This window comes from Aulostomus chinensis, chromosome 11 (assembly GCF_037954235.1).
Source record: "Aulostomus chinensis isolate RoL2024-O1b breed Wild chromosome 11, RoL_Achi_v1.0, whole genome shotgun sequence".
Taxonomy (NCBI): Eukaryota; Metazoa; Chordata; class Actinopteri; order Syngnathiformes; family Aulostomidae; genus Aulostomus; species Aulostomus chinensis.
Window position 1 is genome coordinate 27914478 of NC_141330.1, and position 16847 is coordinate 27931324.

General features: G+C 50.1%; 1 protein-coding gene across 1 annotated transcript; it reads left to right on the forward strand.

The window, feature by feature from the left end:
- The first annotated feature begins 694 nt into the window (after positions 1 to 694).
- On the forward strand, positions 695 to 12829 carry sacm1lb (SAC1 like phosphatidylinositide phosphatase b). Its single transcript, XM_086219287.1, has 20 exons — positions 695 to 769; positions 1245 to 1342; positions 2141 to 2215; positions 2353 to 2480; positions 2842 to 2991; positions 4598 to 4657; positions 5018 to 5051; positions 5840 to 5941; positions 6175 to 6260; positions 6596 to 6682; positions 6771 to 6839; positions 6971 to 7050; positions 7145 to 7243; positions 7351 to 7489; positions 8106 to 8175; positions 8267 to 8339; positions 9586 to 9679; positions 9813 to 9905; positions 9981 to 10038; positions 11207 to 12829. Exons 1-20 carry the CDS (start codon positions 741 to 743, stop codon positions 11341 to 11343), a joined length of 1761 nt encoding a protein of 586 aa, XP_086075413.1. The 5' UTR covers positions 695 to 740; the 3' UTR covers positions 11344 to 12829.
- Positions 12830 to 16847: the final 4018 nt, after the last annotated feature.

Genomic DNA, 16847 nt, shown 5'->3' on the forward strand with positions numbered 1-16847 from the left:
TATTCCCATCTGACACCAGAGATACAGGGTCTCTCCCAAAACACTCACACGGCAACCATGACACGAGTGTCCAACACTCCATGAAGACCAATAGATGTCACTGGAAGCTCTGGAAACCCTGCAGTTCCTCCTGTTTAGTCCCAGTTGGGTCCTTCCACCTGGACCCACCTCACGTTCACTGCTGTTTTGACAGTTCATCACTTAAAGTTCTGGACAACAGAATCCTCACTAAAGCCTCTAGAACCTCCTACATTTACTTGTTATTTCAGGTCAAAATGGCTGTTGCAAACAACAACAACAACAACAATTATCCTCCTCCTGTCTGCTGTTTGGTGCCCGCACACTCGAGTGAGTAACCACTGCATACAAAGCGAGGCCCATTCGACAGGTTTGCAGCGTGTAAACGTGATTCACAGGAGCTGCACCCCTCAGCCCTGCTAGTGTGGCCAGGGACTGCCAGCAGGCCTCCCAGGGGGCAGCAGGCCATGACCAGCAGCTCACCGACCCCCCCCCCCCTCACACACACACACACACACAGACGCCATATAAAAAATAAACACTAAACTGACTCCCACCTGTCTTGTTTCTTTGGCTACAGTACGCTGATATATGACCACAAGGACTTAACCATGTCCTGCGAGGTCAGAGCGCCATCCAGCGTCTCTTGGTGGGACTGCTGGCTCGAAGGCGGAAGTAGTCGCTCTGTGTTGACACGTCACAGAGGTCAACCTGGAGGAAAGATGGCGAGCACCTACAAGAGTTTTAACTTGTAAGTGCCGTGGAACTATCCGCGAATAAGACGATGTTTCTGTGTGTTGTGTTGGGAGAGACGGGGGCGCCTCCACCGGAGCAGTGCTAACAGCTAGCAGCGCTAACGTCCCTTCGTCAGCGGTGTCAGCCTCACTGGCCTTGCTACCAACGTCACATTTACCTCCAAAGTTTTCCTCGCGACTGACCGGTTTTAGGGGAGTCGACTGTGACAGCCAGGGGTCTCCAGCAGCCGTTGGAGTGATGGGATTAAGGAGGATGAATGGGGGGGGAGGGTTGATGTGGTAGTGGAGCTGTTGAACACCTGACGTTTCTCTAGCTAACAGGTGTGACGTGTTTCTCTAGCTAACAGGTGTGACGTGTCTCTCTAGCTCGTGTTCGTGTTATATAACACCTTTATCCCCTGCTGCCGAATACTAACTCGCTAACTAACCAACTAACTAGCCAGTGTGTGTGTGTCCACCCCTGTGCTGCAGGCGCACCACCCCAGAGAAGTTCTACCTGGAGGCGTGTGATGAGGGCTGCGTGGACGTCCTGGCCATCGACAGGGTGTCCACAGAGATGACTCTCACAGGTGAGCACCATCCTCTCACAGGTGAGCACCAGCTCCTGCAGGATGGGGAGGTGGCGGTTGCCAGTTGCATCGGGCCACAGGATTTATCAGCTCTGGCTCAATGATGCGTTATGAGCCGATCCTACCAAGTCTGCCACAACATGAGTTTGATCAGCTACAGTTCAGCTGCCTGAGGTCAGCGGGTCACGTGATCACAAGACCACTCTGTAGCTTTGATATCAACTCACAAAAAGCAAATGAAATATCATTTTTCAGTTTTATGACTGAAGGAGGTGCGTTTGGGCAGAAATGGTGAGAGATGTGACAAAATGCCTGTGTTTTAAAGATGGCGGTTGATGTTTCCGTGCTGTACGGATACAGTTGGATGTTGTTAACCATTGACTCGCTGTATGGATGTGGATCAACGCAAGGTTGCGCCCCCAGGGATCATCCTGGAGGCTGTAATGTGAGATGCTGACTGCAGACATGTAGGCTGTTAGCGCAGGCACAGGCCGTGCAGGTCAGTTAGAATTCTTGTGGGAGCAAACAAGCAGTCATGCACATTGATGTTGTTCCACTCCTACTGGATTGTTACGATACCACCTTCAAGGTATGTAGTCAAGCTCCTCCCTCAACCTCATGATGGGCCCAAGGGTATGAAGGTTCCTGTCAGCGGTGCTGGTGCTCCATGGAGGTGGAGGGGTCCGTCAGCGGGGTCACAGAGTTTCAGGGTGAAAGGACTTCATTGAGTGAATCATCAATAACTCAAATGGTTGCCGCCCAGTTCTTGTCTTACAAGCTCACTGCGTGCGTCCTTAGTGAGGAGGGATGTCCCTGCATCCGCTGAGACCAGACCAGTATGTGGCCTCATGGGGACGATACGGCTGGTGGCAGGTCGGTTCTCTGGAGACTGGTGACCATCATCTTTCACTGACCTGAGTCCTCTCACTACAGTCACCTGTGTGTGTGTGTGTGTGTGTGTGTGTGTGTGTGTGTGTGTGTGTGTGTGTGTGTGTGTGTGTGTGTGTTAGGTGTGTATTTGGTTGTCATCACAAAGAAGAAGAAGGTGGGAGATCTGCTCGGTCACGCTGTGTGGAAGGCTCTCGATTTTGACATCATCTCCTATAAGAAGACAATACTGCACCTGACAGACAACCAGGTAAAACAGCACACGCACACACACTCACCTCCAGGAGGTAGTTAGGACTGTCACTGTACTTGTGCGTTCGGCCCAACCCGACACTCACAAGCAGGCCAACCTCTTCCTCATGGAGCCCAACTCTTAGTCGTTTAGGATTCAACTGTTATTTTTAGAGAAGTTTTGTGTGTTTGTCTTTAACAACAGTTACATGGTGTGGACATCCCGTGGGTCTGAGTGTGTGTTGTGACCCGTTCTACCAGCCTAACTTGAAAGATGTCTGAGGGTCAAAGAACCAGAGGAGAGGTGATCTGAGCCTCGGGTGTCTCCAGAGGTGGCCCTGGTGGCTCGGTCCAACTGCTGGATTTGTCTCTTGTTTCAGATGCAGGACAATAAGACCTTCCTGTCCATGATCAACAATGTTCTTCATACAGACGGCTTCTACTTCGCCACGGACTACGACCTGACACACACTCTGCAGCGACTGGCCAACACCAGCCCAGAGTTCCAGGAGATGAGCCTCCTGGAGCGGGTAAGGGGGGGGGGGGGTGATCTGGTCTCCGCTCCAGTGTCCAGTGCTCCTCAGGCCAGGCCTTGAAACATGGAGGGAGCAGAGGAGGCTGCTGGAGCCCACGCGTCTCCTGTTTCAGATGCAGGACAATCAGACCTTCTTGTCTATGAGCGAGTCAGTTCATTACTCCAGAGACAATCAGAGTCTGAATATATAAATTCAGTTTGAGAACTTCTAATTATGGTGACATTACTGAGGTTAAGGTTTAACTCCTGTCAGCAACCCACAGACCGGACCGGAGGGCACTGGCATGCATGAACAAATGAGGGGATGTTGGTACTCCAGCCCACAGTAGCTAACTGCAGTTATCAGCAGCTATCGGCAAGCTAACTGCAGCTATCAGCAGCTAACTGCAGCTATCGGCAGCTAACCGCAGCTATCGGCAAGCTAACCGCAGCTATCAGCAGCTAACCGCAGCTATCAGCAGCTATCAACAGCTATCAGCAGCTATCAACAGCTATCAGCAGCTAACCGCAGCTAACCGCAGCTATCAACAGCTATCAGCAGCTATCAACAGCTATCAGCAGCTAACCGCAGCTATCAGCAGCTAACTGCAGCTATCAACAGCTATCAGCAGCTAACCGCAGCTATCAACAGCTATCAGCAGCTAACTGCAGCTATCAACAGCTATCAGCAGCTAACCGCAGCTATCAACAGCTATCAGCAGCTATCAACAGCTATCAGCAGCTAACCGCAGCTATCAACAGCTATCAGCAGCTAACTGCAGCTTTCAACAGCTATCAGCAGCTAACCGCAGCTATCAACAGCTATCAGCAGCTAACCACAGCTATCAACAGCTATCAGCAGCTAACCGCGGCTATCAACAGCTATCAGCAGCTAACTGCAGCTATCAACAGCTATCAGCAGCTAACCGCAGCTATCAGCAGCACAGAGGACAAAGATGAAGCCTACAGCCAGAAATATTACCTGAGACATTAAAATGTGGTTTAAGTTCATTGGAATCTACGTTAGCGGTAGAAATGGTTTTACTGTTGTTGTCGCAGTGTCAGGTCGCTATCAGGACAGTTACCCTCCCAGTTGCCCTCCCAGTTACACCAGTTTCCTAACTGAGTCCTCTTGGCCCCTCATGTTTTTGACATTCTGTTTGATGTAAAATGATTTATTATGTATTTCTCTCAAGGACACGTAGTGAGACAGTGACCACAGCATGTTTCTCTTTCTTTGGTTTTCTTGGGTTCTTAATTCCACTCAATTCACTTGAAAGTAAAAACTGCTTCCATGGTCTGTTTCTGAGAGGAGGAACTCCATTTTAGTGACATTTAAATTCTCCCTCTCTGTCTGTCTCTGTCTCTCTCTCTCTGTCTGTCTCTGTCTGCCTGTCTCTGTCTCTCTCTCTCTCTCTGCCTGTCTCTGTTTTCTCTGTCTCCCTCTGTCTGTCTGTCTCTCTCTTTCTCTTCCTCGGTCTCTGTCTGTCTGTCTCTGTCTCTCTCCCTCTCCCTCTGTCTGTCTGTTTGTCCCTCTCTGTCTGTCTGTCTCTCCCTCTCTGTCTTTCTCTCTGTCTGTCTCTGTGTGTCTCTCTCTCTCTCTGTCTGTTTGTGTCTTCCAGGCGGATCAGCGGTTCGTGTGGAATGGTCACCTGTTGAGGGAGTTCATGGCACAGCCAGAAGTAAGACATTATCAATCTATTCCAGAGCCATCGTGTTGATCTCTCACTACAGTCTCTGATACGACTCTGAACTTCAGAGGAAGTGATGAAGAACGCCACTAGCACTAATGTGATGTCAGGACACCTGAACGTGTGACAGGTCTGCCTCCATTCCTGAGTGGGACTCTAGAACTCACTGGGGGGGGTTCTCGTTTCTTCGTGGTTTTGCCAGAACACCAGCCTTCCTCCTGCTGTAGATTCAGTTATCATTATTGGGGGCGCACACCAGATACACCAAGACTGTGTTTCGGAAGGAGTGTTCACACGCTGCTGAAAACGGGGACAGTCGTGGCATCTAACACTTGTTTCTTCTTCTTCCAGTTACACAAGTTTGTGTATCCTGTTGTCCACGGCTGTATCCTTCTCTTGGTTTGCCTGTGAGAACCACGGGATCCTCCCTGAAGACTTAGACTGAGACTGCGGCCTCATTAACTCAGTAACGATATTCAGTTCACTCTGTATCTCCGAGAAGAAGAAGCTAATGGTGATAAAATATCCAGTGTAAAAACAGCGCTGACTCTCATGTACCTGCTGTCCGTCCGGAGTGTTCTGAGCCTGGGGGTAGAACTCTTCCAGGACTGGTCAGTGAACAGCCTCAGCACTCGTGTTCTCCCACTCATGTGGGTGACGTATTCATTCAGATTCAGATTCAGATTCAGATTCAGATTCAGATAACTTTATTTATCCCCGAGGGGCAATTAAAGATCTCAACTCAAAGCCTGATACAACGATCACAAGCCGTCACAATTATTACAGATTGAAAGTAACAATGCTACACTTCAGAAACTTAACAACAGCACAAATACATTTGTTGTGTATGTACGCTAAACTTGAGCAGTCCGTTGACCCAATGGAGGCAAGTGAGAGTGAGGCGTCGCAGCAGGGCCGCGCCAACCAGATGAACAACTGCGTTCTCCTGAGTGTCCCAGGAACACCCAAGGACACAGATGGGCGCCAGGGACTGAACCACCGGGGAACCTGGAGCAGCCTTGTGGTGCAGGTCTAACCTCCCTGAGTGTGTAGACAGGTGCGCTTGACTGCCTGGTGAAGGTAAACATGGCAGCCATTTTCCTGTGTTTCACGAGTGTACCGCCGACTCCCGCCTCTACGTCACTTGTGCTTCCTTAACCTGTCGCTCACTAGTCATCATCATGAAGTCGAGCTGCATCAATGGGAAAGTGTTTGACTGGAGCATCGTCTCCAGGAGGAGCTGTTTCCGAGCTGGCGTCCGCTACTACGTCCGGGGTAACGCCACAGAAGCACGAGTTATGAACACATTTCCCTCATGTGTTTGAAAGAAGTGAAGTAAATTAGTAAACCAAGAAAAAATGAGTATCACGAGAGAGCTGGACTACCAAGGGATCAGCAGTAAAACCTGCAGATTAGCAAAAACACTGTAGCATTTCTAAATGTCTGTTACCCACCCAGGGTGTGCAGCTGTAATGTTGTCCACCCCGTGTGTGTGTGTGTGTGTGCAGGTATCGACTCAGAAGGCCATGCTGCTAACTATGTGGAGACAGAGCAGATCGTGCAGCACAACAGCGCCAAAGCCTCGCTTGTTCAGGTGAGTCCAGGAGGGACGATTGTCCCGTCAGGTTTTTAGCTGTCACCTTTTAATCCCTGTGGCCCTTGCTGATGCTTGTTTAGGTCACAAACTGATCAGTGCTTAGGCTCCTCCCCCATTAAAGGAGTTGTATGGTTTATGACAACCCACGGGGGTGACTGGGACGCTGGCGTGGAACATCAGAGACGCCACGGCTCCACTGCTTTAAGCATCAAGTGTAATGCTTCTGATCATCAGGCGGCGTTGACTTTGTTGTGTGTCCATCTGCTGTTTGTAAAGGATGGCGAGCGCATGAAAGTTGCTTGATGGTGTTTTAATGCTTCTCCTCCTCCCAGACCAGAGGCTCCATCCCCTTCTACTGGTCCCAGAGGCCCAATCTCAAGTACAAGCCCAAACCCCAGATCAGTAAAACGGTCAACCATGTACGCCGTCCTCACACGTCAAACATACAAGAACACACTGCTCCTGCGGGTTCCTCATCCTCTCGCCTGTTTTCTGTTTCTGCTCCAGTTGGATGGCTTCCAGAGACACTTTGACTCACAGATTATTCTTTACGGAAGACAAGTCATCTTGAACTTGGTAAGATCGGACGCAACGATCACGTGACAGTTTCAATCAGCTGCCAACCAGACGTTTTCATCACTGTATAAACCTGATCAGAAACAGCAGAACTCTGCAGCAGCGCGATTGTTTGTGTGTTAACGTCCCAGATCAACCAGAAGGGCTCAGAGAGGCCTCTGGAGCAGGCTTTTGACAAGATGGTGACCAGCTTGGGGAACGGGACCATCAGGTACGTCGCCAACAAGCCTGTTTGTTTCTCCTCTCAGCATCTTTTAGTTCCTAATTGTTGCCCCCCCCCCCCCCACACACACACACACACACAGGTACATAGCCTTTGACTTCCATAAGGAGTGCAGCCGGATGAGGTGGCACCGCCTGCAGATCTTGCTGGACATGGTCGCTGAAATGCAGGATGACTTTGGGTCAGTATGGAGAATCCAGCCCCCCTCATTCTCTGTGTGATGAGTGAACTAAGACACAAAAGACCTCCACAGTCAACATGAGAAGTCACGTGTTCATGTGGGTCCAGGTATTTCCTGGTGGATGCTGACGGGAAGGTGCTGTTGAACCAGGAGGGGACATTTCGCAGCAACTGCATGGACTGTCTGGACCGGACCAATGTCATCCAGAGTCTGCTGGCCCGACGCTCGCTGCAGTCACAGCTACGGGTACGACGCACCCTCACAGAACAGATGGTCTACAGTTAGTGGATCAGTCCGATAGCGATAGAACCTTAATGACCGGGAAGTGTCCTGTTACTGATCTGGGATCATTGAGAGGATCCCTGCAGGGATGGAGGTGGGTCTTAAGACTTGTCACTCTTGGAACATTTTTCTTCAGCAGGAAGTGCTTTGGTGTGGGTTTTCTCTGCTGGGCGTAAAAATACTGGAATTAACCTGAAATATTGGAGGACCTGTCACGTGACCCGACAGTGGAACCAGATGTAGCCATCATGTAGCCATCATGTAGCGTCTCAGCTACGAGCTGGCGTGGGCAGGAGACGCATCAGACTGACTCACCTTCCTGGTTTTCTGTTGATGTGGAAGACAGAGACCTTTGAGCTGCTGGAGACTTGTAATCTTTAACAAGTGGTTTTCTGTGCTAAATGATGTGGCTGCAGAGGAGGGAGGCAGCGGAGCGATGGTGACGCCACACTCACACCAGCACCTAGTGGTGGAGGAGTGAGAGGAGGCGCCTTGGTGCCAAAGGTCTTAAGGTGTGTGTGTGTGTGTGTGTGTGTGTGTGTGTGTGTGTGTGTGTGTGTGTGTGTGTCCTCATCTGCAGAGAATGGGAGTCCTCCATGTGAATCAGCAGATTGAAGACCAAGCAGACTTTGAGAAGATGTACAAGAACGGTGAGATGATGATGATGACGATGACCACGACCACAAACGTCCGCCTGTGTAACGTGGATTAGTTTCTAATTCTCTCTCTGCTCACCTGCAGCTTGGGCTGACAACGCCGATGCCTGTGCCAAGCAGTATGCTGGCACCGGTGCCTTGAAGACTGACTTCACCAGGTAAGTTTCCGCACGCGTGTTAATGGCAAAACTGATGGAGAGGCCAAAGGGGGGGTGGCTGCTACGTGTTAGTAGTGGTCCGGTCTCTGTTGGGTCCGTGTGGGAGAACATATGAACAGGATTTGTGTGGGTCCAGTGACCCTGGCACCGTGTCAGCGTTGTGGAAGACCCACCAGGCTCTTGTTCTGTGTCGCGGTGCGTTTCACCGGTGACTCCTCTGTCGCGTGGTGCTACAGCAGCAGGAGAGGCTGGACCATCTCCTCACGAGCCTGATATCCTCCAGACGTTCCGACGTTCAGGACCAGATTTTCCAAGACTGCTGAATGATTTTAGGTCTCAATCCTAAAACATTCAGCGGGAATTTAGGAACACAGGCAGTGTTGGCTAATGATGGTGATTAACGTGATCTAAAAGAGCACGGCACATCGCCACGCCTGCTGAGGGCTCAGCTAATCCACCAAAACCACAGCAGGGTGATGCAAGAGGAGATGTGCCCTGCGTTTTCTCGGCCCTGCAGCCGTCGGTCTGAGACCTGCTGGTTGGACGTGGCTGCAGATCCCAGCGGTGCCGCTCTCGCTGGAGACAAGCATTCACAGCAGCAGATGTGTTGTCGTACACTGTTGTTACAGAAACATGTCACCATTTTGCATTGGTTCTTTTCTGGTTCCGTGAGGCCCCTTATCCGGGATGAGTAGCACGGTTCCACGTTCTCTGTGTTCTCCACCTCCATCAGAAGCTGTGCAGCAACACTGAGGCTATCCCCGATAGCTCTTTATCATTTCAGTCACACATCAACAAAACTGCCGGGTCTGCATGCTTCCATCCACGTGACATTAATCGTCTCACTCCTGCCGGGCGTCCGGACCGTGGACTCTCTCCCTCCTCTCTCAGCTGTTGGACGCAACCTCCTCTCTCAAATTGCTCCTTTTTAGACAATGCAGCTTTTGTCTCTTGTTTTATTGTACTTGTTGTAGCCTTGTAAAATGTTCTTGAGTGCTGAGAAAGGCGCTTATGCCGCTGCTCCAGTTATCCCTCACACACGCTGAAGCTTCCAAGGAGGCCGGCAGAGTCTGAGGAGGATGAGTCTGGATTGGGAAGGGTGGGAATGTGACCTGACCTTGACATGTTGGCAGAAGGTTTGGATTGTGCAGCATCAAACGCAAGCTGAATGTCCACGTACGTGATCCTTGTTCAGTGGTGATAGAAGCGTGAGGTCAGCCCTGCTTGTGTGTGGTCTAATCTGCAGGACGGGGAAGAGAACTCAGTGGGGTCTGGTGATGGACGGCTGGAACTCCATGATCCGATACTACAAAAACAACTTCTCTGATGGTTTTAGACAGGTGGGTGGAGCCTGCCGAGGCTCTGGTTTGGGTTCACGTAGAAGCAGCGACATCTGGACAGGTCTCATTGAACCTGAAGTCATCAGTTCAGGTGGTGTGTGTGTGTGTGTGTGTGTGTGTGTGTTTACTGCAGGACTCCATCGACTTGTTCCTCGGCAACTACGCTGTGGATGAAGCTGATTGGACGACTCCCCTGCGTGACCCCAAAGACTGGAAGTTCCTGACGGTAGGAAGGGATCCAGGAGGTTGACACCTTTGCTTCCAGTGTCTTTGTCACAGGGGTTGTGTTTCCTCTCTCTAGTTGCCCATCGTCATGGTGGTGGCGTTCTCCATGTGCATCATCTGTCTGCTGATGGCTGGTAAGAAAAAGCAAGCAAACTCCCCCTTGGACAGATTCTCCAGTATTTTCAGAGGATGAAAAATCAGCAGTTCAAATCATTCGTGTGCTTTCAGTCAGAATTCTGCTCTGATGTGTTTTTTTTCCAAAAATACCCACAACCATCAACTTGGTCGTTCATTTATTCTCTGCTGGATTGACAGAAACATCTACCAATCGAAAAGCAGGTTTCGTACATTTGTCAGCAGGTTCATCGTTTTCATATTTAAAGGGTTATCGTGTTGTTGGTGGTTGAGTTCCAGTTGCTGCTCGATGCTCAGGCAGGTTTGGGGCGTTACTTGGAGAAGAGGCGAATGTTAAAAGTAACAAGGAGATGAAGTCTAATTATTGGTGCTTGTTGTTTACAAAGCAACCTTCTTTTTTAAAGAGACAGAATAGCAACTCCCAAACGAACACAGCAAAGACAGAAAGATTAACCAGCGGCCAAAGCCAGCGCGACGCCATCTTTAGACAAACCACTTTGACGGATTTCTATGGAGAGTGTAACCCTACAGAGAAGGTGCAAGCTTGACAAGCAGTAGAGAAGTGGACACCAGCAGTAGCATGAAGAGACGGAGCTGAATAAATGAACAGGTGTCTGAGAGCACTTGAACCTAAGCAACATGGCTGCATGTTGTCGGGCCACAAACACCTCCCTTATACGCCTCAGCACTTTTATCAACGCCGGGCTGGAAGGGACGCTTGAGTTCCTTGCTGGGAACAAATTTATTGATCGTAACTGGAGGCAGAACCTTTCCCCCTAATTCTGAAAGATGAAATGCCCTTTGATATGAAGGGGACTTATTAAAAACTGTTAAATCAATGCCCCCCAGCTTGTCCTCACTCATGGGAGCCTCCAGCTCTGCGTCACTTCTTTGCAGAATGCAGGAAGAGCCAGCCATGTAGGAGTAGAGGCTGAGGGCCAGCAACGGCCAACTGTCCCTAAACATCTGTTTATGGACTCTCTGGTCCGCCAGAGTCTAATCCACCTAGTCGTTTTCCAGCTGTGTGCTCGGTCACGTGACCTCATGCTGCGAACCTCATGATCTCGCCAAACCAGAAGTACCACGAATAGCTTGAAAGTTTTAGTCTGACTGGTAAACATAAGTTGGTTTGCCCTCCTGACTGATGATGGCGTGTGACCTCACCAGGTGACACGTGGACGGAAACACTGGCGTACGTCCTGTTCTGGGGAACCGCCAGCGTGGTGACGGGGGGCCTCATCCTCTTCAACGGACGGGACTTTGTCGACGCTCCCAAGCTCGTCCAGAAGGAGAAGCTGGACTGAATGTGTGTGTGTGGAAAGCAGCTGGGCCCTGGCGAGCTCACCTCCTCATCCTCGACCTCTTCATCGCTTTACCATCAGCATCAGCAGGCCTGGAGCCTCTACTAGCAGAGCGGCTGGGGTGGAGGAGGGTGGGGGCCGCGGGGCCGCCCTGTGCACCACAAGGGTGGAAGGACAGGGACTGGAGTGCACGGACCTGCTGCTGTCCACACTGCTGCGACACTCATGGACCGGACTACGTGTCCACGGTGGCGAGGAACACTGAGTCGTTTCCTACTGAATGTCTTTGTTTCAGGAAGGCTGCAGGAGCCGCGCAGCGCTGGGTTATGGGGATCAGATCGTACGCAGCTGCGGCGGCGGCGGCTAAAGCAGCTGTACGCAAATTACTGTCTGTAAGGTGTCTTTGTCCTCTGTCTTTTGATTCGTCATTGCCAACCAACGTTAGCTCATGTCCAGTTGCACCACGCTACCAGTCTGCCTTTAACCAGTCACTGGCTCTGAGAAACGCTGCATGATTCAGCCAGAATAGAAATCACACAACTGTATGAATCCTCAATATTCCAAATCTCTGGTGGCAACTGGAACGCTGAAGTCTCTCCCATTTCTAGAGCTGGGAAATTTATCAGGTGACCAAGTTGTATTTGACAGGTGTGTGTAGTTCCAGGAGGTCAGGGGTGTCGAACCGGTCCAGTAAGGGCCGTGTGCCTGCAGGTTTTCATTCCAACCCAGCAAAAGCAACACCTGATTCCATCCGAATCAACTAAGCTGTGCCCTCACAGCTCATAGGTTGGATCAGGTGTTGCTTTTGCTGGGTTGGAATCAAAACCTGCAGGCACACGGCCCTTACTGGACCGGTTCGACACCCCTGCTGTAGGTCATCAGTCAGGTGATTCCATCACAGGAAGTGGATCCTTGAGAAATACTCAAAGAGAAGAAGAACGCGCCAGCTACCTGTTGGAGATACAAACCACCATTTATAGACATGAATGAGGAGGTGACTGATCATCACTGTTGACGTCACACAGGAATATGACATTAAAGCTACAACAGGACCACTGGCTGGCAGGAAGTGATGTCACAGCATCCTGTGTGAGCCCTAGAGGAGCATGTGCAGCATGTGCCTGCTTAGTCTTTTATATGAACGATCTCAGACGGCCTCAGCAGGGGACCGGAACATCCATGCAGGCTTCAGACGCTTGTGAAAACCCCGGGAAATCATGGAATTTGAACATGTTAATCTCCAGGCCTGGAAAAGTTTTAGATAAATGAATAAAGCCAGAACATTTTGGAAAAGTCTTTAAAATTTGCTTGGCAGGTGCTGATCTAAGCGTATGTGTTCTGATCAGTGACTTTTGTAGAAGAACCTGGAACTGCTCGGCAACTCTCACGTCATGTTTGACTGGAAGTTCAACAAGTTTCCAAGTATTCCTGAATGAAAAGAAAAATAAAGGCAAATATGAAATCGTGAACATGAATGTTGGCAAGTGTTCAAAGTGAAAAGTGAGTTCATGGATTCTGATCCACAAACAGGTTCCTGCAGGTCTCACGAGAAGAACCCTCCTGCCGGCAAGCAGAACCCCCAACACCAGGTCTGGGAACGCTCCAGAGCTCATGAACTGGAGGGTTCTAGTTGTCACGGCGATTCCAGTGGACTTCCTCAGCTGTATTTTTGTGATGTGAGGTGAAGCTGAAACACGTAAACGGTCTTGAGGATTACACTCTCGTGGACGTAGGTTGAGTGGTGGTCAGCTCCGTATCCAAGGCCACGCCAGGAGATCATGGTCCTGACGAGCTGGACAGCTGACCAGCACCTGGACAAATCTGTCATTGGTTAACCAATGAGCAGGTAATGATTCATGCACATAACATTGGTTAATTAATGTGGACCTACTGATATGTTCATGGTTGTCTCGTGCTGAGCGTGACCAAGCGGGCTGTAAACCACAAGTAAGTACAGATAACAACAAAGGAAGCTTGCAGGTCGAGAACCCTCAAAGATTTGAGAACGCTGAGGAAACCGGGGAAGCCTTCTGCCTCGACCAGTCGTGGGACCAGAGACCATCCCGGTGCAGTGCTGGTTACAGCGGAGTGAAGGTCTGGGTTTGGCTGCACGGATGAGCGGAAGTGAATGGAATGCGTGTGTGTGTGTGTGTGTGTGTAGGGTTTTGGAGAACTCTCCAGGTATAAACACTACATGTGAGGTCTTCGGAGTACAAACCTTTGTTGTTTTGTTGTGTTTGCTGACTTTTTGTCGTCTTCCGCTTATTCCTCACTAGTAAGGGTCGTGGGGGGTGGAGCCTATCCCAGCGTCAACGGGCGAGAGGCGGGGTTCACCCTGGACAGGTCGCCAGTCCATCGCAGGGCCGACATACTGAGACGAACAACCATTCACACTCACATTCACACCTACGGTCAATTTAGAGAATCAATCAGCCTCGTCCCCTCTTGATGTCTTTGGACGGTGGAGGAAGCCTGACTGTGTGTCTTGTTAAAAGGATTCACTGAGGTGATAGAACTTGTGTTAATGAAAAGCGTCAAGTCATCGCAACCTGCCGGACAGATGAAATATTCACAGCGATCAGATGCAGCCACCCACGCCCACGGCGGCCCGCTGGCCTTCCTGTCCCAGCAGAAGTTTGATTTCTTGTCGGTTTGTGTACCAACTGATCTTCTGTGTCCAACAACAACTCAGTCTCATGTCAAAATGTGAAAAGGCTCCGTTTGTCCACAGGTCCAAACCTATCAGTTCTACCATGAAGGCCTAAAAATTGTGGAATGTGAACGTTTTTTTCCCCCTTTTCTTTTCTATTGGAGCGCTGGTAGGTCATGTGACTCTTTCATGCGGGCCTCTCAAAACAAAAACATGGCGGCCGCTCCTGTCATTGTCGGAGGAAAGCGCCTTATTCCAAGATAGTTATGATTTAATAAAACATTCTGATGACATTTCTAGCCTCTGTGACGTCAGCAGACCGCTCCATTAGTTTGAATCATGGTTTCTCTTCTACCTACCTCCCAGTCTGTTTTTAGAGATCCTTAGGTTCCTTGCAGTTGTCCTCAGGGTCAAGGTGATGCCATCTGCATTTGCGTCTATGTACTGTACTCTGAGGAGACGGACTCTCCTGCAGCAGTGATCAATGAGGACACGTGGTTAGGGTCAGGGTTACATGTACATGTATGTGTTTCATTTTACTACCACAGAGTAAAACATCAGAATGGATCATAACCAGGGTGAATAAATGGGACCTGAGCTCCAGAGACCCAAATGCCAGACCTGCACAGCGAGTCCTGCTGGGAGGCTGCAGGAGGAAGCCGATATATTGGTGCTCTGACACTCAGATCCACGACTGCCTCTCCAGCACTGCTGTCCTTCCATTTGTCCACACGAGGGCAGCAGAGCAAGCTGGACTAAGACCTCCATGGCCTGGTCCTGGAGGATTGTGACAGACCAGGACCAGGGCTGCCACGGAGGGATGTCAGCTACATCCAGGAGAAGATGGTGCTTATGTTCACCTGCTAAAGGAATTCAAAATAAATGGTCAGAACGCGAAAGGATGAATCTTCAGCTGCAGACTCCTAAGACGGAGACTCATTGGCCTGAGTCAGTTTCTGAGGCTCCAAGGCCTTTCCAGGTCAGGGTCAGGGTCAGGGTCAGGGTCAGGGTCAGGGTTACCTACATTTCATTTTTAGAATCACAGATTTCAGCCAGCAGTTCGGGTTCCTCTCTCCTTTTCTGAGAATAATAGTTGTTGGAAGGAGGCAGGAAGTGGTGGGACTCTAAGTGACTGCTGGGCGAGATCTCAGTCAGCAGGCCATCACACAAGTAATCATTTTATTTCTTTACGGGGGGGGGTACTAACATCAACAGTCATTGTTTAAAGTCGTTTACTGGCTGTATAAAAGGTAATGACTGGCCAATGTTTGACACCACTGATTTAATAATCACAATCTTCTAGAAACAGTTTATTTTAAGTCACAGGTGGCTTGAGTTGGTCAAAGTGGCGCCGACCCTGAGAGTTTGTGCTCCTCACACACACACAAGCACGAACCAGCACTCAGCGTGTTTGGCTCCTCCTCCTCGCCTGAGTATCACTCAGACTGCCTGAAGTACAATAAAAGAAGTACTCGATCTCCTGTCATTTCTGATGAGGGCTAAAGGACTGTGTTTGGTATCTGTGTGGATATCCTCAGTCATCCAGGTCATGGTAGGTCTCAAAAAAGCATCAAATATGGCAACTGGACGAACCTCGTGTGAGTAGAAGACGTTTCGCCTCTCATCCAAGAGGCTTCTTCAGTTCTGTGTTTGGTATTTTATTGGTTAATTGTTTTATGTCCCTTGTTACTTCCTTTCTCTTATACTTTGAACTCTCCTCTGTGTCCTGGTGAGGGTTGTTGTTGTTGTCATAGTTCCTTGTCCCCAACCAGGGTCAGGCTCTCAGTCCCAGACCATCCTGGACTAGCATGAGCTGGTTGGGCCTCCACAGTCCTCAACTTTAAGCCAAGGGGGGACCTAGAACACCACCCTGCTCTACTTTTCTCAGGTGGATCCACTCTGAGCCATTGACATCCAGGTGTGACATGACCCCGAGGAGACCCAACACAACGAGCCGTGTTGAGGAGTGAAGGTGATGAACAGAGCGTGGGACTGCCGCAGGGACTCAGAGGGAGACGTCCATGGTGTTTGGGTCCCCCTAAAACTGTGAGACTGAGAGTTCAGATACTGAGGGAGTGAATGATTGTCAGAGGGTCACTGTCAGCGTTACTGATTACACCTCCACATGCTAGCAACATGGCAACAACACCTCCACACAAAAGCAACATGCCAACACCTCCACACGCAAGCAATATGCCAACAACACCTCCACACATCAGGAACATGCCAACAACAACTCAACATGCCAACCACACTTCCACACACCAACACTGTCATGCCAACAACACCTCCACACGCCAACACTTACACACACCAACAACACCTCCACATGCCAGCAACACCTCAACATGCCAACAACACTTCCACACACCAACACCTCAACACTCCAACAACACTTAAACATGCCAACAACACCTCCATATGCCAGCAACATGCTAACAAAACCTCCACATGCTGGCAACATGCCAACAACACCTCCACATGCCAGCAACATGCCAACAAATCCTCCACACACCAATAACACCTCCACATGCCAGCAACAACTCCACACGCCAACAACACCTCCACACACCAGCAACATGCCAACAACACCTCCACATTGCCAACACCTACTCCACATGCCAGCAACACACCAACAACACCTCCACATTGCCAACACCTACTCCACATGCCAGCAACACACCAACAACACCTCCACATTGCCAACACCTACTCCACATGCCAGCAACACACCAACAACACCTCCACATTGCCAACACCTACTCCACATGCCAGCAACACACCAACAACACCTCCACATTGCCAACACCTACTCCACATGTCCTGTCATCTGTTTCCTTTGCTGTTGTTTTGGCTG